General features: G+C 39.7%; 1 protein-coding gene across 3 annotated transcripts; it reads left to right on the forward strand.

Annotated features, from left to right (window-relative positions):
• The first annotated feature begins 291 nt into the window (after window positions 1-291).
• Window positions 292-24,333, forward strand: IL18R1 (interleukin 18 receptor 1). 3 transcript variants are annotated; one of them, XM_068924898.1, is made up of 12 exons: window positions 292-700; window positions 925-1,046; window positions 3,597-3,715; window positions 4,798-5,038; window positions 10,997-11,174; window positions 12,787-12,940; window positions 13,497-13,559; window positions 15,816-15,972; window positions 16,146-16,279; window positions 17,653-17,814; window positions 19,447-19,605; window positions 23,550-24,333. In XM_068924898.1, the coding sequence occupies exons 3-12, from the start codon at window positions 3,667-3,669 to the stop codon at window positions 23,948-23,950; spliced, it is 1,698 nt and encodes a 565-aa protein (XP_068780999.1). In that variant the 5' UTR covers window positions 292-700; window positions 925-1,046; window positions 3,597-3,666; the 3' UTR covers window positions 23,951-24,333. The 3 variants fall into 3 exon arrangements, with proteins under 3 accessions (XP_068780999.1, XP_009664594.1, XP_009664595.1); XM_009666299.2 differs by having other exon boundaries at window positions 562-700; window positions 946-1,046; XM_009666300.2 differs by lacking the exon at window positions 292-700 and having other exon boundaries at window positions 1,021-1,152.

The raw sequence follows: 24,333 nt of genomic DNA on the forward strand, positions 1-24,333 counted from the left end.
ATGACCTGCTGCTACAGGGGACTTCTGTGTACCCAGGTGTCCCGGGTTTAAAAAAAAAAAAAAACAAAAACAAAAAAAACGGCTAGTTGTCCCCAGGCAGATTTCTGAAGATAAAAAGGACAGTACGAAAACACAAGAAATTCTGCAGGAATAAAAATCTTTAGGCTGTGATCAAAGCAACCTCCTTGGGAAGTACCGCGAAGCGTCATGCAGTACCTCCGAAGTGGCGCCCCTCAGCTCCTGGCGGGGGCGCCATTTGCGAGGCGGGCGGGCGGGCGGGAAGCCGGCGGCGGGGCGGGGCAAGCGCTGAGGCGCGGTCGCCGCCCTGCCGCCGCTCTGCGGCTTACGGGACAGCCCCGTCCCCAAATCTGCCTGCCCCCCCCCCCCCACCACCACCCCCTTCTTCCGTGGGGAGTCTCCCCCGGAGCTTCCCCTGTCAGCGGTGCTGCGGCCAGCTCCGCCCCGCCGCCTGGCTCGCCGGCCGTTAGCTGGCTGTCTTTCGGGCGCTGGGTGCGCTCTTTTTGTTCATTTGTTGGTTTGTTTTTTAAATCACAGAAATATTGTAAATAGTTAAGCTCTGGAGAGGGCTTATTTCAGCGCGTGGCACCCGGCTGAGGCGGCCCTGGCCCCTTGACCCTGGCTGTGGCCTTGGACCGGCTGTGCAGACGGCAGCGGGGAGCGGACGGGTCCGGGAGCGCTGGTGAGCCCTCAAGCGCCTCGCTTAGGAAAGTCAGCACGATCTAGTGCCACCTTTCCAGTCCATGCCACTAAAAAGGAATTTCCCCTTATCAGCCTGTTCTGGTTTCCTCCCTGAAGTCGTCAGTTCACAAAATGACAAATTCCACTCTTCCTGTTTTGGGATTTTTTTTTTTTTTTGGTTTTGTTTTCAGACTGAGCTGTCTTTGTATTGTCTCACATATTTAGAGAGGTTACGCTCTGTTGCAGTGATAAACTAAGGCCCAGAAGATTTGTAAGTACAAGCTGTTCCTGCCTGAAGTTTGGGAGATTAGCTCTGCCTCAGCTGTCATCCTGGCAAGATTTGCAAAGTGAGTAAACAATTTCATTGATGTTGTTTGAAATGAAGATGGATTTCCATTTTAACCAATAACGAGGAATCCTGACAGCAAGTTGCTTCGTCCTAGTAAGGTTAAGGTAATTGTTTGCTAGGTCTTTTTTTTTTTTTTTTTCTTTTCTTCGTGGATCTTGAATGAATTGCGGCACTGTGTAGTCCTGTTTGAAAAAGACTTCCATTCCCCAAGAAGCCATTCTTAAAGAGGTACGATTAGTGGTTTGCTCACTTGAGCCTGAAATGTTTGCCCAAACCGTCTGAGGCTGAGAAGAATCTACTGGCTTTTTTTTTTTTTTTTTTTTTTTGGTTAAAGGAAGCTACAACCCTTTGGGACCAAATTCAGGTTTCCAAAAGCGCTGACCGAAGTGAGTTGCTTGACCAAAACTAGGGATCACTCTGATATCAGTCAGCCCTTTTCATTTGAAAATCTTCTTGAGATTCCAGGAGACTGAAGAATAATTGTAATGTTGCTTACATACATACAATTATCTATTTCATGAGATATCATTAATGTACTTTACAGAATTTACAACCTTCAGTTTATTTAAAATTTTGCTGATTTCACAATGGAACTATGATTTTTTAGAACCATTTTTTTTGTATTAAAAATCCAACAATGGCTTTGAGCGTGTATGAAATTTGAAAAAACATGCTTAAAGCCACTGTTGCCCTGGATGTCACAGACAACTGCTTTTCTGTACTTTCATCTCTGAAACTGTCATTCCCTGCTATTGCCTGTTGAATGTCTGTATTCTGCTGTAATCCCTCCTTCATTGGGCAGAGAATCTTTGTCTTTATTTTAAAATATCTTCCTCTTTCTTTCTGAAAATTAGAAACCTCGTTTTGTACCTTAAAAAATCTCTTTATATTAGCTGAGTTTTATCAAAACCAGTTTTCTTTTTCTTTTTTTCCTTTCCTGGCGTTTGATGGTAGAGTACTGCAAAGCATATGGTCCAAACGTAAATACTGTCAGCCTGAAGCAGAACAATTTCAGACAGACTGATCAGGTTCAGCAGCAATGTGAGAGTACAGTGAAAGATGTATGCTTTGCCTGTTAACAACAGCCATGGATTCGAAATCTGATTATTACTAAGTATTTTACATAATACAGTGTTGTGCAAGGGGAATAAATAGCGAAACAAAAGTAAATCCAAGAAATGAAAATGAAGAGAGAGGCCCCGCTTTCCTTGTAAAATGTAAGACTTTGAATCCCCATGTGTAGAAGGGAACTGAAACCAGGTCTGAGGAGTTTCGTGTATGGCTGCTTGAAAGTTGCTTGTTGCAGCATCCAATTTCATTTAGCTGCTGTCTAAATCAGGGCCCTTTTATCACTGTTTGAAAAAGGGAATGTGATGCAGTTCTTTCATCTTCTTACAGTGGTTTATGGAATGAGGGCATCCTTGTAATGAATTGGGTAGAACAATAAAAGATAGAGAGCAGCTACACGTCTTAATTTCATTCTGTAATATTGCTTTAAATGCAATAGCCACAATATCTTACCACTTTATATCAAGGAGAGTTTCTGATTGTAAATACAACCAGAAGATAGTGTCTTACAACAGTCAGTAAGCATGTTCTCAAATTGCAAGGGGTGTAGGTAATAAAACCAAAGAAATGGAATTCTAAAAGACATTTCTTTTGTCAACTGTCCATGAAACATGTTTCTTTTGTGCGCGTCACATTTGTTGTACATGCATGTTCGTCTCTGTAACTGAGGAAGGTTGTCTGTCTTAGTTGTGGAGGTTGAACTGAGTTTCTTATGCACCTAATTTGTTTTTCTTCTAAATGAAACTGAGGCAGGGTTAGCACTGGCTGTGCTATTGGTTGTGTGCACCTCCTTTTCTGAGGAATCTCATAGAAGATACTCCACTCTGGTATTATGTAGTAATGTTTTGCATTTGTCATTGGAACCTGAATTGACTACATACAAAACAACTGAACAGGAGCTTTTTCATCTTCTTCATCCTCCCTCCTCAACGGAAACATTAGAACCTCTCAGTGCTGTTACCTATCTGTTCTTTAGATGAAAGCGTAAGACAAAAATATAGATCTCATTATTTTCCAACAGGCTTGAACAATTGAATCAGGTGTCCAGTCTAACAATATTGTGAGATTCTCATTGAAGGCAAGCAAGGTTTCTATCAGCTGTATTTCTGTAAGGTCCAGTCTTGCAAAGATTGACTCTGTGGGAGAAAACTGCTGTCCTATTCAATGGTCGCTGTTTACTTACGTACAATCTAACTTTGTGTACTTCTGTAATTAAGGTTGTCATTTTATTCGGAAGTACACAATGTATCTAATGAATGAGAAAATGGAGGAAGGAAATCCTGCATTACTTTCTGAATTTAGAATAAATCTTGTCAAGAAAACTCTGTGACCTAATAGGTGAAAATTCCTTTTATGATAGAAATAAGTAATTTTCCCCCTGCAAATCCCTATTCAATAACAGCCATTAGTTACACTGATCACAAGCTTTGAAGTGATCCATTTCATGGTACTTGTGATGAACTATGAATCTTTTTCTTAGGCTTTCAGTACAACCAAGAACAATACACTTTTCATCTTTCTGGAGAAGAAGTGATAAGTAACTCAAGAAAATGCCTCTTGTGATTTTTTTGTTAATGTTTATCATTGGATCTGCCACTGGTAAGTAAGTACAAGTCCTCAGTTCAACAGTAAAACCTTAAATATTTGCTGAATAAATGGCATCATCTTCTTGAGAGTTGCTGAGAGTTTTGCATATTGGCAGACAATCAGGCAAATGGCTGGCTTTTTGAGTTTTATTACCAGAAGTATTAAGGCAAATCTAAGAACAACATCTTAAAGGTTTTGTTAATTTCAACCTGATTCTGAACTTTGAAAGTTGTTCTCTTCATAAATAACAAAATTATGAAAGAAAAAGAACCAAGATGCTGCCTGGAGACAAGCTGATGTTGTTGTGTAGGAGCATAACTCTGTGGAGAGCCACAGCAAGGAAGAGAATGCTTCTGCTTCTTTTTGTGCCTTTCAGAAGTATAGTCACAGTACTTGTTAAACGCTGGGAGAAGTAGGGACTGAAGACTTATTTTAATCACGATTCTTTATGGTAGACCCTGGTCCCTTTTCTGTATTTTGTATGACTTCCTACATGCAAAGGTACCTTTTGGAAATGTATTTGGAAAAGCAGACTTTGAGACTAAATTTTACTCATACAATCTCAGTATGAGGGAGATTTTCTGAAGCTATCTAAAGTTTTTAATAAATATAGCCACTTAATAATTTAGTTTTAATTAAGAAGATGAGAAGAAGCATCTCTTTTTACAGCAGTTGATAAATTCTGAGAATTAGCTGTACTTGTCAAGATAAATCATATGTGAAGTCTTTTTCCTTCATCCTTCCATTTGTGGCAGCTGCTTTATTATAGAATGAGGCCAATTCTAAATGGCCGATTCTGCCATCTATGCTTTGATTCCGACACTTTTGGACTGAAAGAATCATAAGGAGATTTCAATTTTTTATCCTCCTTTTCCTTCTCATTTTGCTTGAGTAAGGTAGAAAACAGACTCGGTAGAATACAGGTTGAAATAAATGTTACTGAAATAAATTAATACTGCAAAAGTACTCTGCTGAAAGAAAATCTGTTTAGAAAAGACCAGCTGCACAGCAGAGCACAATAAAGTCAGGCTAGCCTCATTATCTGAAATAAGTACATGGCTTCCTAATTTGTCTTTTTTCCTCTTTCTTTGAAGAGAAGCTGTGTCCCATTCGTGACTCCATTGATGTACTAGAAGGGGAATACTTTTTCCTTTGCTTTCCTGAGCTTAGGCAAGAATGTTCTCAGAAAGCAGAATACACCAGAAACTGGTACAAAGAAAACGCTGGAGAGCAGAAGTTGATAAAAGAAACACACAGAATTGTTTCACAAAAGGATTTTCTGGAGTTTTGGCCAGCTGAACTCAGTGACTCTGGGAATTACTCCCTCATTCACAGGTGGGTAAACAAAACATGTAGACGAACATCCTGTCTTTGCAGTTATTTATAAAGAAGACAATTTCTGTAATCTGCTTTGTATTGTTAGTGGCATCTGTACAAAGCAAGTGCAGGGAACTGCATTGACTATGGTGTCATTTTGCACATCATTTCACAATCACCTGTCAGGCAGACCCATACTATTTACAAATGGCTATAGGCAGATGTAGCTTTTCAAAGCTTCTATGAACTTCTATGATAAAGGAGTGGAAAGCACTCTAACAGGTGGAAAGCAATTTATGAGGCCTGCCCAGTAAATTAACGGGACTAATCGTGTAGTAACGTAATAAAAGAAGAACGGGGTAACTGAACTCTGGGTTCTGTGCAAAACTTTCCATAACTTGGAGCTACTCAAAGAACAAATGAAACAATTGGATTTGATTTCTTATTACTGTAGAACACCGTGAATCACGAGAAAAAATAAAGTTGGGTCTCACTTGTTTGTGGTATTATTTATCACATCAAGAAGAAAGACTGACAGACTAAGGACTAAATCAAAATTGTTTTACATGGAGTTATGTAAAACATATGACTAACTTGCACCAAAACTGTAGTTTAGCATTTGCAACGGAAGTAACCATTCATTTAAAATAAATTATTTGCATGTCATGCTTAATGCTGTGTGCTGTTCCTCAGGGAATATTTTTAAGGTTCTTGCCTGCTTCTTAAAGGTTACAGCTTAGTTTTGTGACTGAGATATTGAAAAATGCTATCCACATTTCTCCAATAACACAGCAGACACCAGTTTAATAGTTTACAGTTTTAAGTTAAACCTCATTTGAAAGCTGAATACCTAATGTATATTTTTCCATGTATCATTATTATGATTGTTTTGTTCATATTTTAAAAAGTACTGAGTCATGCCATCTGAAATGCTAAGTATAATAATTGGAAATTCTCCAGGTAGGGCAAAAAATCTCATTAGTATTACTCATTGCTCATTAGTAAATCCTCATCACTATTTACGCATTACTTTATGTTTTAAGTGATTTCTTTTAAATGTTAGGCCGCTCTTTCATCAAGTAGTAGGTAAAGAATGAGCAAAATTTTGCTAGTGTATCTCCAATCTGATCTTAAGGGAATTGTCTTTAAGGATGATGAATATGGTACTATGGCTACTTTATTCTTCAAAATTGCCAGCAATAATGCCAGTGGCAGTGGGTTCCTGAGTTAGACATCCGTCTGAAGTAGCAGAGGTGAAGCTCAATTTTGACACTTACGCGTTGATATTAGGTAATACCTGACACAAGTTTGTCCATTGTTACGGACCTGTACTTTTCATACCAAATCTAAATTTGGCTTTATAGTTTTAATATATTATTGATGGATTTGGTCAGTCATCTCTATAGTCACCTCACTAAATATTGTGCTAAAAAGCTATTTACTTTAACAACTCTTTCTACTGCCAGCACCTAATCAATATTGTAAAAAGCATTCACTGACTTACTGTGGCAAGTGGAGGGATAGGTGAGGTGATACCTCAATCACCAGACTACCAAAGGAGGTTGTCACAGTAAATCTAAAATAGAGGACATGCGAGAGGAAGGTTGTGACAACCCCAACTTCAATTCACAGTCCCTGTGGTTTGTGATAGTTTAAAGGGTTTGGAGTAACAGCAGTAAATTCACAGTAAATTACAAGAACTATGTGAAGTGAATATGATACAAATATAATGAAGTTCGAAGTTGAGAGATACAACCTTACATATAGAAGAAGGAAAGGAGAGGAAACAATCCTAAGTAAAACTATTAAGACAAGGTTGGTAAAATGATTATCTGTTGGAAAATACAAAAATGTCTGAATCCTTTGCAAAGTATCTTGATTTTGCTGATTTAATTAAGCTGGAAATTGCAAAAGAAGGTTTTGATTATATCAAAGTATTCATTTGGAATTAAGAGCTTTGATTTTCAATTATGAAACCCATTTCTGTTTCATTTTATATCACACTATATTATGATACTAAATTTTAAAAATCAGTTTCTGAAGAAAGTACTTTCACTTCTGAAAAAAAGGTTTCTGAATTAAAAGAATATGTTCTCACCAGTTTGAACCAACTTTTTTTTTTAGAATTTCTTGCTGTTAGGGCCAAATAGATATTCAGGTTTTTTATTAGGAATCAGAATGAAGGCACATGCCAGAATCTTGAAATGCTCTCGCAGTAACTTTTCACAGTTCTAATCAATCAAACAGTAGACATAAGAGGAAATTTTGCCTGGGATTGACATTGGATTTTGGGAGTGGTTTATCTGATGGTTGTCATTACTGGCAAGCATCTTGAAGTAATTACATTTCAGCAAATATGGAAGATTATTTGCAGAAGTATTTTTCTACAGTGAAGGAAGACTGTTAGTGGTCTCTATTAAAGGGAGAAATTGTGGACTACTCTGGACTACAGAACTGGTTTCAGTTTTAATAAGAATGATAATTAGAACTGAACTTTCTTTTGTTTCAGAGCAGTTAGAATAGATTGATGTTTTGCTTCTGATCAGTACACATTCTATTTTCATTTATCTTTTTGTCTATTTTCAAATATTTCATTAGCTCTGAGTATAAGCTATATGGGAAAGGGTTTTTTGGAATGTTGGTAACTGTTTTGGCAGTATTACTGAACAGAGTGTTAAGAATACTGTGGAATTTCAAGAAAAATAAGACAAAATGTGGACAGCTTTTGCAAAAATTTAATTAATTACGTGATTTTTTTCCTCATGTATTACAATTGACAATATGCAAGAAGAGAGAGGTAAAAACAGTTTAATGATGAATTTATGGTGCATTTCCCACTTATTTTTGGTACAAAGAAGAATCGGAAGTTCTCCAGTTAAGGCAGAAGTGTTGTGCTGACACATAGCATAAATAGCTAAAGCATGTATGTGTGTGTACATGTGCAGGTTTGTGTGTTTGAGCATGTGTGTTGCTACAGTAGGCTTAGGACATAGATTCAGGTATTAATACACATCATCTGTAAGCATCAGCTTGTCCATTTTCAGCAACATTTCTTGAAAATAAAAGATTTCCTGTGTATTTGGTACGGCAGTGCTAAGCAGAAAATCTGTGTCAAATGCCTTTGGCAGGATTCGTTACTTGTATAGTTTATCATGGCCCATATCCTGTGGTTGTCAGAAAAAAAAGCAGGAAATGAAAAAAAAAAACAGGTCATCTTAGTGCTTTGTATTGGAGACCTTGAAACTGAGGGAACTTACAGGTTCCTGAAACAATGAAAATATGGAAATATGCAGCACATATTAAGACATATTAAGGCCCTAATACTGCTTACTTTAGTAATGTGACTAGAACTGTTCAAAGCCATGGGAATACACTTTTTTTAGATTTAGGCTTGAACTTTGTAAGACAGAGTGTCAGTTTCTTGTAGTAGCTAGAAATGTTTAGATAACAAGGGATTGTTGCAGTGAAATAACTAAGGGATTACTTAGAATTGGATATATCTCCAGTCTTCATGGTAAACTTGAATTATTTGCTCTAAAGGCAGCTTGAGGGGGGAGTTGAAAGGCTGTTAAGCTAGAAATGTTTTTTTCCCCACACAGTATGACCAGAGAATATCAGTAAGTGAAAATCAGGATAGAAGTATAACAACTCAGACGTTAGCTGTGTAAACAACGTTAACTGCACATTTTTATTGAAATTCATGTGTATGGCAGAGAAATGGAAATGATATAAGCCAAATTGAACTTAATTTGCATAGGTATGGCTTTATCACCTTCTAGGAAGTTTCAACTTTGTTGTTAGGCTCAGCAACTGAAATATGTGGTTTCACTTAAAGTGAAATCCTTGTATTTGTTGAAGTGATTTCACTAAATGCCATCACAGAAAGCCTCTGTGCAGTGATAGTCCTGAGGAGAACACGCGGCCTTGCTGGTAACTTTCTTCCATTTGTTGACTCTAGATAATAAAATTCCGTGTATTATATGACTAGATCCATTATTACTTCTCTGGCAGTATTTAGATATGAGTGTGACACCTAATTAAGAACATGGATTTGGTGGGATTTATCTGAACAAATGGAGATGTCGACATCAAAGCTAATTATCTTAGGTACCTTTATTATCAGGGAGAGACAGTGGCATTTCTGGGGCAGATTATCTTGTCCTAAAACAGACATAAAGTAGGTCATGTGAACTGCATTCGAAAAGGGTGACTGTTACCTGGGATCCTACTGCTGACTATGATCAGTAGCTTTGATTTAAATCTGTGGTCGTGATGTTGAAGAATAGGTGAGATAGACTCCACCCACTGTGAGTACTCATGCAAATATATCTCTGATGAAAATATTTTGATAAGGTTTTTCCTGTTTATAACACCTCAGTTAACAGGTTGAGAAGCCAAACCACTGTGTTTTGGCTTAGCTAGTCAACGCAGCTATGAATAATGAGGAGACTGAGGAGAGTCCGTAGAATAAAAAAGTTACAATGTGAAAAGGATGAGCAAAGCACATCTGTTGGGGAGCTCATATCCAAAAAAAAAAGAGCTAAATTCAACATAAAAATGACATTCTCGTTCTTCTGGCTCTTGTAACAGCAAAAGGCATATCACACAAAAAAGATGTTGAAAGTCAATATACTCATCAGGCTTGTTTCTCCGTTTCAGCTGCTTTGTCCCCTTAGTTCCTTTCAGTGAAATGACTCTTCACTATTGTTTGGTTTCAGTTCCCTGGAACAATTCCTTTTTCTTTTCTTGGAGACAGAAAGATTCAAACCTATTTACAAAGATATGTCTGAAGCCAGAGGGAAGTGCTCAGTGCTTAACGCTTTTGTTTTGTCAGACCCTACTTACTTAGGAAAAAAACTGAAAACTGTGGTTTAGACATTATTTTGGAAGTCTGTTTTGTCAGACACTACTTACTTAGGAAAAAACCTGAAACCTGTGGTTTAGTCATTATTTTGGAAGTCTCATCCATTAAGTTACAGTAACATACCACTTTCTGTTAAGCCCTAACTGCCAAAACTCCTCCAACTTCTTTGCTCCTGGTGGTCGTGTATTTTGACATGTTCAACAATGAAACAACTCACAGCTATAATCTTAGTCTTTAGAGAAATATATGGATAGAACCTAGCAGATGTCTGTCAGCTCAAAGATAGTCAAAAGAAGCATAATTAGAGTATTGTCTGACCTTTTATACATATTTCATTAGGATGTGATGAAACATGCTGTAGAAGGGCTAGGTTCTGACACTTCCAGCCAATTTTGGGTGACCAGCTCACTGTAGATCTCTGATTTGCGGAGCCTGAAAGACAAAGAGAGGTATCCTTTCCAAAATGCCTTCTTTTACAGACATACTTGAATCCATAATAATTGATTCTGTAATTTGCAAGACTTGCATGGTTTAGAGTTTATTTTTACAGATAAATTCATGATTCTCTGCACAGTATCAAACAATGAATAGTGTAACTATGTGAACAACAGCAGAGTTCCTCATCTTGTTTTTGACATTTTTTTACAAATAATGTTTTTCAGTTAGCTCTTTAAACCTTAGCGAAGCGTAGAAAATCATACCTGCAAGATCACTGGCTGATTCAAGCTCCTGTAACTCTTTTATGCTCACTTGTAACTTTACATGGCATGACAGATTCTTGCATTTCTGTTCTGGTGAATATAATGTTGCTATTTTTCATAGATATAATTGCATTATCGAAGGTTTTGTGATAGATGTTTTAGTTTAGATCCTCTTTTGTTTTGGGAAATAACACTTATTTGGGGATGGAAAAGTAATGAAAGGGAATATAAATAATCAGATCAGTATAGACGTACTTTTAACCTAACAGATGTGATCTGAGATGTCTGAGCATTTATTTTTGTCAGAGCATTTATTATTATGTCAGAGCATTTATTTTTGTGTTATTGTTTAACTCACTAAGTGACATTCCTTAAAAATCTCCTAAACTGATTTTACATTTTATTTCATAGCAATGAAAAAGAAAATTTCACGCTTAAGAAGTGGACCTTGAATGTACTTGAAAGAAACAAAAGCAGCTGTTTCAACAAAAATCACTTAACTACAGAAATTAAAAATGCTGGAAGTGGTCATTCACTGAAATGCAGTGATCTATCTGTCAATGCAAATGACAGTATTAAATGGTACAAAGTAAGTATTGAAGCAGTGTCACTCAAATCATTGGCTATAGAAACAAAACACCTGATGCAGGAAAAACAAATTACAAAACAGATTTCTAGAAGCATCTACAAACCTTGTAAAGATTTAATTTCTCTGGTAATTGGGGAAAAAATCTTTAGGTTATTAATACCTTGGTAGTTTGGAAGTGGTAAAAGATTTGATATGCATACCTCTTTGCTGATTTAGCCAGCAGCTGATTTAGCCAGCTGCTACTTTGCTAATATATATATTATTCTGACACTAAATGAGGTGCCAAGATATTTTACGTTTGGCATGTACTTGTAAAGTAATTGTGAACTTGTAAATTTCACTCTTTCTGAACATTTTTAAAGTGTATAACATTTGCAAATGGTTCTGTTCAACTTAGACAAAGCACTGATCTTCTCCGTACTACAGTTTTCATCAGAGCACGGGATCTAGTTGTGCAAATACTTACAACTGTTGCCTGTTGTGCTCAACCATTGGTTTAGGCACCCTGAATAGCTTTCTTCCAGCCTGTTCCTACTCACCATCTGCACTAGCACTCCTTATTCCTCTTGGGAGTTTGCAGGTATACTGGTTTGCACGCTCAGTCAGTTCGAGACGCAGACACTTCTCACTCATGTAGGCATTGATTCAGTTTCAGAAAAGGTCTTAGGTGGCTTAAGTACTAACATTGAATTCTGCCAGCAGAATGAACCACAGCCCTACTTCCTTGTCCGTAGGGGCCTCAGAGGCCTCTAGATAGGTATGTTTTCCTCAGTAAAGGAGCATATACCAGACTGACCTCTCTCTTGCCTAAACTGAATGAACTGATGCCATTCTCATGCCTAATCCTATCTGAGATACATGAAGCCATCGTGTCTATGGCTAAATATGCTTAGGGGCTTGATCTAGTGAACATATGCAAAGCCTTCCTAACACTGAGTGGAAGTAAAACAGGGATGGCGACACACGTGTTTTTTGTAAGAGTCTAGTGGTAAACATGTGCGTTCAGGAAATGGGACACCAGTGTCTATTTCCCTTCTTAGTCTAAGGTAATTTAGACCCACGTTTTGCTGAGTTTTCATGGGACATTTCACTTAGTAGGTGCTCTCCATGTCCTCCATTAAGATTTTCTTCCTTTGCAGAAAAAAATCAGAAGTTGTTGAGAGTGTGGGGAGGGTAAATGGAAGTGAGTCCAACTCTTTTCACCCCCTGAGAGGGTCACTTTCTTAGGCATTTTACTTTAAAAGGAAAGCTCCTCAGCAGTCTAGACACTTTAGGAAAACACTTTTGATAATAGATAGGTGATACGTACAGTCCCGAGCCATGGTTTTGACGGAACAGATGAGTGCATTTAGATTCCTGATACAATATTTTTATATCTAGATACTTACTTGGAATGCCAGTGCTCTCACCTTTTATTGGGTTGAATGTTCACGTGTTGCATTTGGGTGACCCTGTCTGAAAATTGAGCCCCCACCCCTTTTAGGTCAGATAAGTGTCACCATCGCTCTTTTACTATATCATTGACATTTTGTTTTGAAAATGATTTTATCTTCCTTAAGGTTTTGAATGTATGTTTGCTACAAGGTAGTATTTTCTGTCTTTATTGATATAGGACTGTAAGAACTATCAAAATAAAACAGAGCGGGAACTGGATTTTAAAACCTTAACAGTTCAACACTCTGGGATATACACCTGTAAAATTTTGATCACTCATGCAGGAAAGATATTCTACAGCACAAGTACAATTCGCCTGATAGTAGAAGAAGGTAAGAAAGCTTTCTGAAAGTTTGGAACTATGCTTATAGGTTCTCCTTACTATGGAAGAAACTTCCTCCTAAAGTTATTTGTCTAGGAGTTATGGGTGTGGTTCATCATCTCTTAAGTACAGTTCTTATTAAATAAATACATAATGGTGATTTGATGTATTCTGCAATAATTTCAAACGTAAAAAAGCAGAAGCAGAAGTTTATACTACCTGCTGTCAATTTTGGAAAAATTATTTAGTCTATTTTCCTTGCAATTTTAGTTTTATCAAAATTAGCCACCTCAAGTCAAACACATTTATCAAAAGTTTTGGGTGAGCCTTTTCAGCCACTGTAAATTGTATGCTTTATATGTGTGCACTTCAAAAAAATTCAACAGGACATAGTATGTTTTAAACTACTCAGTAAGGCCAAAGTGTTGGTCGTACTGTTTTGGTCCAGTTATTTATTTTTGAATTAGATGGAATCTGTGTGATTAGTTTTAGAAATAAAGCAAATGTATTATTTTACTGCATTAGAAAACTGTTACTCCAATAGCAATTTTTCTTTTTTATCTTAGCTGTACCAGAGGCTGTAACTTTGGAGATAGTTGGACTTGATGAAGAAGTTGAAACGCAAATAGGTATCAAATTGGTACAAGAATCTTTGTGATAGTGACTGCATGTATATGCTTTTGTTGTGATCTCTTTACGGTTGATGTTCCAGTTAACTTTAATCAAACTAAGAATTGTCTGTGTGCCCTCCTGGATTTGATCCATCTTCACATTTGATTATATTTTACCTGGTGGATTTCATAATTGGTATGAAAGTACACTAAATTCATCCTTATACAGAGGCAGAAGCTGAGGTAGTTGCTATGATCAGCAAGTGAAAGTGGTGGTTACAATAAACCGGCTCTCCATGGCTTCCTTTCGTAGATAGCAAACCCCTTGGAACTGATGTGTGAAAGAAGGCCAGTTTGTTCAGTGAACAATAATAATGAGTAATCCGCTTAATACCTGATGCAGCCTAGGATGGTGTTTTGCAGAAAAGTGAGATGCGTGAGGGCTCACAGTTGTGGAGATGCAAGTAAGCAGATCTGTCACTGGAAAGAATGTATTATTTGTCCAAAGTCAAAACCTTGACTGTGCATCTGGCTGGGAACAGGTTAGATAACAGGGCCTGCAGGCTCCACACGGTATTGGACACCATCCAACGTTTTTGAGATTGAGACTCTAAACAGTTCTTAAAAACATAAATTTACCTATCTTTTTCCTGCTGCGTACCTTAGGTCTTTTCCCCGTTGTCCAATCCTCCGTTCTCCAGTCTCCAAAATCATATGTGGTGCCTTCTCTGTTGCTCACATGCATATCTCATTTTGTCAGCCAGGACCTCAGGTGCTAATCCTCTTTCCTTCCTACCAATGCTTCCTTCCAAAGCCAATACCCTAATCCTATATTGCCCCATGTCTCCTAACCTCCCAGTAACCAGTCATCTCTGCCCCCATTTCCCGCCCATTTCTGCTTACTGTATCTGACCCACACCTTTAGAAGGCAGCATGGTTCTGCATCAAAAAATGATTATGAACCAGTTATCTGCCATCTCTTATCTGCTTTGATAAAGTCATTAGAAGTTTTTTTTTCCCCTCAGAGAAATAGTAGGCTGTCTGGTGAGTGATCAGACAGATGGCATGATGGAGAGTGAAGGGAAGTGTGGACGAGCAAAGTCCACGGCCTTTCATTGATGTTCTGTCATTTCCCTGGAAATAGCTATTGTGTAAGGTGAAAGGGTTAGAGTTAGAGTTGCAAGATAGGTTTTACCTTAGGTCTACTTTTCAACTTATGCAGTTGTGATTTGTATTTGTAGGGTGGGCAGATTTTCATCTGGATCAAATTGTAAACTCTCTTAAACAGTTCCACTGGAAGCATGTACTCTGATAAATTTTGGTCCGTAAGTTTATAGTATGTTTCCTTAGAGAATACCTGGGCAGGCCTTACATACTAGAAAACATTTGTGGATAGCTGTCTGAACAAAAACGAGCGTGTGATTTTGCAGCTTAATAAAGAATATTCCGGATGCATTTATATAAAGAACATTCTGGAACTGATGCTGACATAGCCTAGAAATGATGTTTTAAAGCTGTGAATAATCTCAGGTCAAGCTTCACATGTCAATCTTTAAAATAAAATGCCTTGCAAATCTCATAGTGCAGAGCTGCAGCCTGCAGCCTCTACTTTCCTGTGTATACGATTGTCTTCTCACTTTTGTTTTTTCCTTATAATTAACCAGACCGGAAGGGATGATTCCCTTTGCTTCCAATTAGTGTTCTGAAGTGGTACAAAGTAGATGACTGGCTTATTCACATATTCAGGATTATGCTGGTTGCCAGGTATAGTGCTAGGATGGGAGTTTCTTCAATGAGAGTTCAGCAAGGACCAAGGTTTTGTCTTTTGTTTGCATCTTGATCTGTAGTTCGGTTACTATAATCAATTGGTTATGATTCCATTTACCGGTTACCTACTTTTCCACTGCTACTACTTCAGCACTGGTGGTAGGTTATCCTCTCCTGTTCTCTGCCTGCAGCACACAGTTTAATTCTCTAAAGTCTGAAATGCTTTGTCCTATTTAAATTTTTAAGCCTGCTACAGGGTTAGTCTGAGGGAAAACAGTGGATGACTGCACTGTGTAATAGAGTGCAACAGAGCCCTGCGGACAGATGCCAAAGCTGCCACCAGTATAGCTGGAACATGTATGAAGCGTTGTGTAGGGGCTACTAAATCCAGAAAGGAGGACAACTCCTTGGATATGTTGCCTGAAAACCTGACGTACTATTTATTGCACTGTTAACATGAATGCTGCTCCTGACTAGATCTTAATTCTTAAGTTACGCTTTGTTTAGGTAAAGAAGAGGTACTCAACTGCACGGGTTTCTTGGGTTATTATATGCGAGAAGATGCCAGCCTTTACTGGTCAGTTAACCAGATGTTTCCAGAAAAATGTTCAGGTATCTCTGAGAATGAGCCTTCAATATGTGAAGAAGAGTTCAAAAAATTGCGGTAGGTTTCCAGAAGATACTGCACTTTTGTTTGTAGGTGATAACATTCTGTATTTTGTGGACTGCAAATTCAGTAAAATGAGATTGTTTTAAAATCTTTTTCTCAAAATCTGCTTCTCAACTGGTTGTCGATTTCCACAGAGATAGTGTTGCTAACATCCTTTCTTGTTGCAGTATTGGAGACAAGTTTTATGTCACAAGTCTGTTATGGATTAAAAAAGTAACAGATGAGGACTTGCATCGTAATTTCACCTGCATGTTGCAAGCTGATGAAGGAATGCGAATAAAAATAGTGAAACTGAAGAAAGGTACAGTGTAATCTATGAATTATACTTCTCATATGTAATTATTAATGGAGATCATGCCAGCCTTCTCAATACTGAGAACTGGATACTGATTCAGAACATCTGTGCAGACATATATGCATGCTTATGATGGCCCTGGTCCCTCTTAGTGCTGGACATAGCAAATTTTCTTGCTGATTCTTTCTATACTGCTGCTACTTCTGCTGGAGCGGCTGTTTGAGAGCTCTGTGGTTAAACCACTGCTGCTGTGGACACAGCTGGGGGATGCTGAGCCGTGCTCCTGCTGGGCTAACATCCCTTTGCAGCACGTTTGGTAACTCCTATGATAGAGCTGTCCTGTGGTCTCCTACCCATTGGATTGGTGGGACCAGGTGATAACTACCCAAAGCCTGGTGCAGCCCAGAGTCTTCTATTTGGACCATGTTGTTTCTAAAAGCAGTTGTTTCTAAAGTAAAAATATGTTTTTTTTTTTTCTGGGAAGGGCAGTCTTTTATATTCCTATTAATGTCTCAAACATTGTAGTCGATAGTTTCTCTCTTGTCAGGTACTCTGTCCTTCTAGCTGTGAGTGCTCGACTCTACCATAGAGTAAAACTTGAGAACATTTAGAATCCAGATAGTCTGGAGAATCATGGCAAATAGACATTCACTTCTGTTTTTCCATCACTCTCAGACCTTTCCCAGTTTTCCTGGGAGGAAATATATAACTGCACAAGTGCAGAAGTTGAACTTGACCATCTTAAAAGATGCAGTATATAATAAAGAAAATGAAGTATAGACTGGCACAAGCATGGTATGATAGTGCCTTCACAAAGGACTTCTCAAAGATTTAATAGTTAAAAATCTGTATTTGGAATTGAAAGGAGGATGATAATTGAATAACTAAGCAAAAAAGCTCAAAAGACAATATTGACAGAAGAAAAAGAAAAGATCGTGACCAAAGGGAACATCAGTGGCTGTTATGGATGAGCTGAGATAGGGATGACAGGTAGAGAATAACAGGAAGTAATAAAGATCCAGGAGAAAACTCATCAAAAGTGGGTGAGCCAATATAGCCCAGCAGTCTGGGATGCTGTACATCTTTGAGGATCTGGAGTCTCATTCTTGATCACATATACAGCTCATTTATATGTGTTTGGGGGTGGGAATATGCATGCAAGATTATTTTTCCAGTTTCTAAAGTAATCCTCATTCTATAATTGTTGTCTATCACAGGATGAATGGCATGCAAGTGAGCTCAAAGTGTTAAGAGGAAAGAATTTGCATCAACAGTATAATTTGTTTTTGCTGTTTTAAGATGTTGTAAGCATTTACTGATGTAATCTTGTCATATAGTATTGTGTTAAGGCTATGATTTTCTGGGTTTGTGTTTTACAGGGAACACCCAAGATCTGCCTATGCATATATTTACAACTGGGATGGTCCTTGCTGTAGTATTTCTATGTGTTGCTGTAGTCGCAGTGGTTGTCTGTGTGACATTCAGAGTTGACTTCGTTCTATTTTACAGGAACATGTGTAGAAGAGATGACACTGTTGGAGGTATGACTTATCTGATGCAGACATTGAAATAAGTGTATTTATTAAAAATAGCTTCTGGTAGGATCTATAAACTACGTTTGAGGAAGAGACAAAAAAAATCTGCAAATTTAATGAGTATAAACAGCAAAGAATATGTATAAGAAAACTTGATTGACAGGTGCTAAAGTAAGTTGTTTTACACCTGGGGCAGTAGAAGCAGATACATTCAATAAAGAAGTTGCCTCTGGAGAAGACAGTAGAAGGGACATAACTAGATTTTATTCTGGTATGTTCTGTTCTACAATATTACTTCAGTATGCAAGAGGGAGAAGGTGGTAAAGGTAGATAAGTATACAAGTATCTGTAAAGAGGATGAGCACTCTGGACTTGTCAGATAGGTGGAGAGAGAGAAATTTGTTTTCACCTCACTGATGCCCTTGAGCTTGAGGCTAAAATGCCTCCTTTACTGTAAAGGCCATTAATAGATTTGTCACTAAATGCGTTTAAGGAGAGCACACTGCCAGTGTCTTACTAGGCAGCATCACTGTGACTTGCACATAAGGAGCTAGCCTGACAGTTACCTTGTTCTGGATATAATTTTTGATCTGTGGCTGTGTTTCCGAAAATTGTGGTGAGACAAACATGCTGTATATATATATATATATATGTATGATTTCTTTAGCCCTTCTCAATCTCTAAATCAGCTTGGATATATCTTGGATGAACTGCAGTGGCTGGAGATTTCTTAGTAATGGATGAATGACATTTGTGCTTGCCAGTGTTATTTATCTATCCACTGATGTTAGCTCTCAGTGGGGAGCCTCAGACAACCTGGACTAGGCCTCCTCCTTGGAGGAACTGATTGTCTGATGCTAGGCAATAGATTGTTTACTCTTGGAGCTCTTGAATGTGGAGGGTTTCATGGTCTTTAGTTTGTGCTCTCTCTTATGAAATACATGTGGGAAGGTATCAGGAAAGGGGAGCAAAGAAACACTGCTTATGATGTAAAGCTATGGATCCTGTTGTATCAATCCAGATGATAGTTATCCTGTGGCAAGGTTCAAATAGATACTGCCATATGTTGCAGACCTGGCTTCTGAATTGGTCTAACTTGGATTTTTTGCAAATAACTGCCAAAAGCATGGCCAAACATGGTATAGGCTTATAACTCTAAGCTATTAAAGTAATAAATTGGTTTATTCCCTTTCGCAAGTACCCATTCTATAGCACTACATGATAGTATTAGATAAACAGTAAAGTAGATGTGAAAATCTACAATATTATTTTTAATGACATTCATATCAGGTTGCAGCCACATTTTTTGCATACTAGTCTGTAATCAATCCCTTCATTTTCATGATGACCGGATATGAAATTAATGGGTGAAATTTAATCTGATTTTTAAAAGTTTCCATGGAGAAAGGAAAGATTATTTTCAAATATTTGCCAAATACAATCAGAATCATTTGTGCCAGATTCAAATTGGTCCAGGAATTGTTTTGTTTGATGGCTGTTTGGGGACTCAGAGGAAAAAACCAGCCATTTCTAGATGCTTTGCTACTAAGACACTAATTATGAAAATCAAACCGATGGGTCAGATACTGTATTTCTAGTGGTTGCTCAACAAGACAAAAATTTGTGATTTCTTTCCAGATGGAAAAGAATATGATGCTTTTGTGTCTTACCTGAAAGACTGTGTGTCTCCTAATGAAGAAGAGAGAGAATTTGCTCTGAATATATTACCTATGATATTAGAAGAAAATTTTGGTTACAAGTTGTGTATATTTGAGAGGGATGTATCTGCTGGAGGAGGTAAGTCTAATGAGTATTCTTGTCATTAAATTGGCACAGCATTTTCACACAAAGGTAAAGGAGGAGTTCTGTCAAATGTGTCAAATGTGTCATGTATTGAAATACTACTTTTTTTCAATTAATCTAGACTATGTTTTCATGTAAAGACAGCATATGCACATTTTAAATGTCATATATATATATTTATGAATACATATACACATGCATACATACACACACATCTTTAATTACACAGAATCAAGATGGAGAGATGAAAATACTACCAGAAAGCATGAGTGAGAACATACAAAATGCCAGATGTTTCATAGTAATAACGCTTTTTCTCTGTGTTCACTAAGGGCAGTCTTCTGTGAATGAACTTACATTTACCATACAAAGCAGCTGATGGTTCTGGTACTAGTTACCCTAGTGTTACTTTAACGTTTGCCCGTATCTTCCATGTGGCAGTTGACGCTGCTTCGTGACTCTAATTAGGTGCCACAGGGATAAGAAGATAGAAATGAGAACGTGGAAATTTGATTCTCTAAATGGCTTATAAATTACAGAATCACAGAATGGTTGAGGTTGGAAGGGACCTCTGGAGATCATCTAGTCCAACCCCCCTGCTCAAGCAGGGTCCTCTAGAGCATATTGCCCAGGATCACATCCAGACGGGTTTTGAACATCTCCAGCGAAGGAGACTCCACTACCTCTCTGGGCAACCTGTGCCAGTACTCAGGCAACCTCACAGTGAAGAATTTTTTTCTCAGGTTTAGGTGGAACTTCCTGTGGTTCAGTTTGTGCCCGTTGCCTCTTGTCCAGTCGCTGGGCACCACGGAGAAGAGTCTGGCCTCATCCTCTTGACACCCCCACTTCAGATACTTGCACACATTGATCAGATCACCTCTCAGTCTTCTCTTCTCCAGGCTGAACAGGCCCAGCTCCCTCAGCCTTTCCTCATAGGAGTGATGCTCCAGTCCCTTCATCATCTCAGCAGACCTCCACTGGACTCGGTTCAGTAGTGCCATGTCTCTCTTCTCCTGGGGAGCCCAGAACTATACACAGTACTCCAGGTGAGGCCTCCCCAGGGCTGAGGAGAGGGGCAGCATCACCTCCCTCCACCTGCTGGCAACACTCTGCCTCATGCACCCCAGGATCCCATTGGCCTTCTTGGCCACAAGGGCACACTGCTGGCTCGTGATTAACTTGTTGTCCACCAGCACTCCCAGGTCCTTCTCCGCAGAGCTGCTTTCCAGCACGTCAACCCCCAGCCTGTCCTGCTGCATGGGGCCTATTCCTCCCGAGGTGCAGGACCCTGCACTTCCCTTTCTTGAACTTTGTCAGGTTCCTCTCTGCCCAGCTCTCCAGCCTGTCCAGGTCCCTCTGAAGGGCAGCACGGTCTTCTGGTGTGTCAGCCACTCCCCCCAGTTTAGTCTCATCAGCAAACTTGCTGAGGGAGCACTCTCTTCCTTCCTCCAGGTCACTGGTGAAGGAGTTGAACGAGACTGGACCCAGTATTGATCCCTGGGGGACACCACTAGCTACAGGCCTCCAACTAGACTCTGCACCACTGACCACAACCCTCTGAGCTCGGCCATCCAGCCAGTTCTCAAGCCACCTCACCGTCCACTCATCCAACCCACACTTCCTGAGTTTACCTACAAGGATGTGATGGGAGACAGTGTCCAAAGCCTTGCTGAAGTCCAGGGAGACAACGTCCACTGCTCTCCTCTCATCTCCCCAGCCAGTCGTTCCATCATAGAAGGCTATCCGGTTGGTCAAGCACGATTCCCCTTTGGTGAATCCGTGCTGACTACTCCTGATCACCTTCTTGTCCGCCACATGTTTAGTGAGGACCTCCAGGAGGAGCTGTTCCATCACCCTTCCAGGGATGGAGGTGAGGCTGACAGGCCTGTAGTTTCCTGGCTCCTCCTCCTTGCCCTTTTGGAAGACTGGGGTGACATTGGCTTTCTTCCAGTCCTCAGGCACCTCTCCTGCTCTCCAGGACCTTCCCAAGATGAAGTGAGTGGCCTAGTGATAACATCCGCCAGCTCCTTCAGCACTCGTGGGTGCCTCCCATCAGGACCACTGGACTTGTGGGTGTCATATTTGCCTACATAATCTCTAACCCAATCCTCCTCCACCAAGGGAGAGTCTTCCTTTCTCCAGACTTTCTCCTTGGTCTCCATGGTCAGGGATTCCTGAGGACTGGCCTTAGCAGTAAAGACTGAAGCAAAGAAGGCATTCAGTATCTTTTCCTTCTCTGTGTTCTCTGTTGCCGGGGCCCCTGCCCCATTCAGTAGCGGGCCCCCATTTTCCCTAGTCTTCCTTTTGCTATTGATGTATTTGAAGAAGCTCTTCTTGTCGTCCTTGACATCCCTTGCCAGATTTCATTCCAAATGGGCCTGTAGCTAGTGGTGTCCCCCAGGGATCAATACTGGGTCCAGTCTTGTTCAACTTATTCACCAGTGACCTGGAGGAAGGAACAGGACCAAATGCACCCTCAGCAAGTTTGCTGATGAGACTAAACTGGGGGGAGTGGCTGACACACCAGAAGACCGTGCTGCCCTTCAGAGGGACCTGGACAGGCTGGAGAGCTGGGCAGAGAGGAACCTGACAAAGTTCAAGAAAGGGAAGTGCAGGGTCCTGCACCTCGGGAGGAATAGGCCCCATGCAGCAGTACAGGTTGGGGGGGGTTGACGTGCTGGAAAGCAGCTCTGCGGAGAAGGACCTGGGAGTGCTGGTGGACAACAAGTTAATCACGAGCCAGCAGTGTGCCCTTGTGGCCAAGAAGGCCAATGGGATCCTGGGGTGCATGAGGCAGAGTGTTGCCAGCAGGTGGAGGGAGGTGATGCTGCCCCTCTCCTCAGCCCTGGGGAGGCCTCACCTGGAGTACTGTGTATAGTTCTGGGCTCCCCAGGAGAAGAGAGACATGGCACTACTGAACCGAGTCCAGTGGAGGTCTGCTGAGATGATGAAGGGACTGGAGCATCACTCCTATGAGGAAAGGCTGAGGGAGCTGGGCCTGTTCAGCCTGGAGAAGAGAAGACTGAGAGGTGATCTGATCAATGTGTGCAAGTATCTGAAGTGGGGGTGTCAAGAGGATGAGGCCAGACTCTTCTCCGTGGTGCCCAGCGACTGGACAAGAGGCAACGGGCACAAACTGAACCACAGGAAGTTCCACCTAAACCTGAGAAAAAAATTCTTCACTGTGAGGTTGCCTGAGTACTGGCACAGGTTGCCCAGAGAGGTAGTGGAGTCTCCTTCGCTGGAGATGTTCAAAACCCGTCTGGATGTGATCCTGGGCAATATGCTCTAGAGGACCCTGCTTGAGCAGGGGGGTTGGACTAGATGATCTCCAGAGGTCCCTTCCAACCTCAACCATTCTGTGATTCTGTGATTGTCATGACAAAAGTCTTAGATCTAAAATTCAATTGGAACTCATTCTGTCACAACCTATCCTATTGTAATTAGCAGAGAATGTTAGTATTCTCAGCCTTTGATTACTGGTGGCAAAGTGGAGTATATGGTGATATGAAGGAAGGAGTAAACTGTAGTTTACTGAATATTTGGAGAGAGTTGGCTGTTGGTGACTTTGTGTGGAATCATTCTAATAATGGTATTTATTATGAAAGAGCCGTCAAGGAGACAGCTGGTTGGAGGCACAATAAAATGTTGTCACCATTCTGTCCATGTGACTACTGACAGACAGTTGTCTAAGATAGCCTGGGATTGTGTGTGGGCTCTTGTCTGCTTCAGAGAACAAGCTCTGGTGATACCTGAATTCATTCTTTCAGGCTTGTAGTATGTAAAGCATATTACTCTCTTCTTAAAGGCAGGGTATTTACATGCTGTCACTTTATAAGGGAAACATTTTTGGTAGATGTGCAGTTTTTAAAAGATAAGTAAATTCAGTGCCTGACCTTTCAATTTAATTTAATAACACATGTATTTTTAATTTGCAGCTGTTGTTGATGATATCCATTCGTTTATTGACAAAAGCCGAAGATTAATCATTATACTGAGCCAGAACTACATTTCTGACAGAGCCGTCTATGAACTTGAGAGTGGCCTTCATAAAGCCCTAGTTGAAAGGAAAACTAAGATCATATTAATTGAATATAGGCCTATAAGTGACTATAACTTCTTGCCAGAATCACTCTCTCTGTTACCATCACAAAGGGTTGTGAAGTGGAAAAAGGATAAATCTCTTCCTGTGAATTCCAGATTTTGGAAGAACCTTCGCTATCTGATGCCAGCAAAACCTACCAAGTCAAACACCAAAGGACGATATAATAATCTTGATATGGGCTCAGAAGGTGTTCAACCGTGGACTGGGGGCTGTGACTTTAATGCAGTGTTGTAACAATTCTGGAAGAGGAAGATGCTGCAGAAAACCGCCCAATTTACTGCATTTTAGTAGAAAACACAAGCTGCACTTATTTTGGGAAGCTAATGTTGGTAGATGCCAAGCCTGAGATTTGAGAAAAGCATGAATGTTCTCACAGTGACTAGGATGATGTTAACCTCAGTGCTAACTGCTGTTCCAGAGACAGATTCCTCAGCAGTCTGTGCAAGGAGCAGAACTCTAATTCTGCTTAGGACTTAGCACATGATGCTGAGCACAATGTGTAACCTTTTGCTTCCACATTTTCTTGTAAAATGACATCACTTACAGTTGCATACTTTGTGAGGCCACTGGATAAATATGTCAATATTTATAAAGTATTATGATTTAGGTGCTCTCGA

This window comes from Struthio camelus, chromosome 1 (assembly GCF_040807025.1).
Source record: "Struthio camelus isolate bStrCam1 chromosome 1, bStrCam1.hap1, whole genome shotgun sequence".
Taxonomy (NCBI): domain Eukaryota; kingdom Metazoa; phylum Chordata; class Aves; order Struthioniformes; family Struthionidae; genus Struthio; species Struthio camelus.

Excerpts from the sequence above, each read along its gene's own strand:
- IL18R1 (XM_068924898.1), top strand. The coding sequence starts at position 3,667 with ATGCCTCTTGTGATTTTTTTGTTAATGTTTATCATTGGATCTGCCACT. Across the intron at positions 3,716-4,797 it reads TATCATTGGATCTGCCACTG|AGAAGCTGTGTCCCATTCGT; the intron begins GTAAGTAAGTAC and ends CTTTCTTTGAAG. Across the intron at positions 17,815-19,446 it reads AAGAGATGACACTGTTGGAG|ATGGAAAAGAATATGATGCT; the intron begins GTATGACTTATC and ends ATTTCTTTCCAG.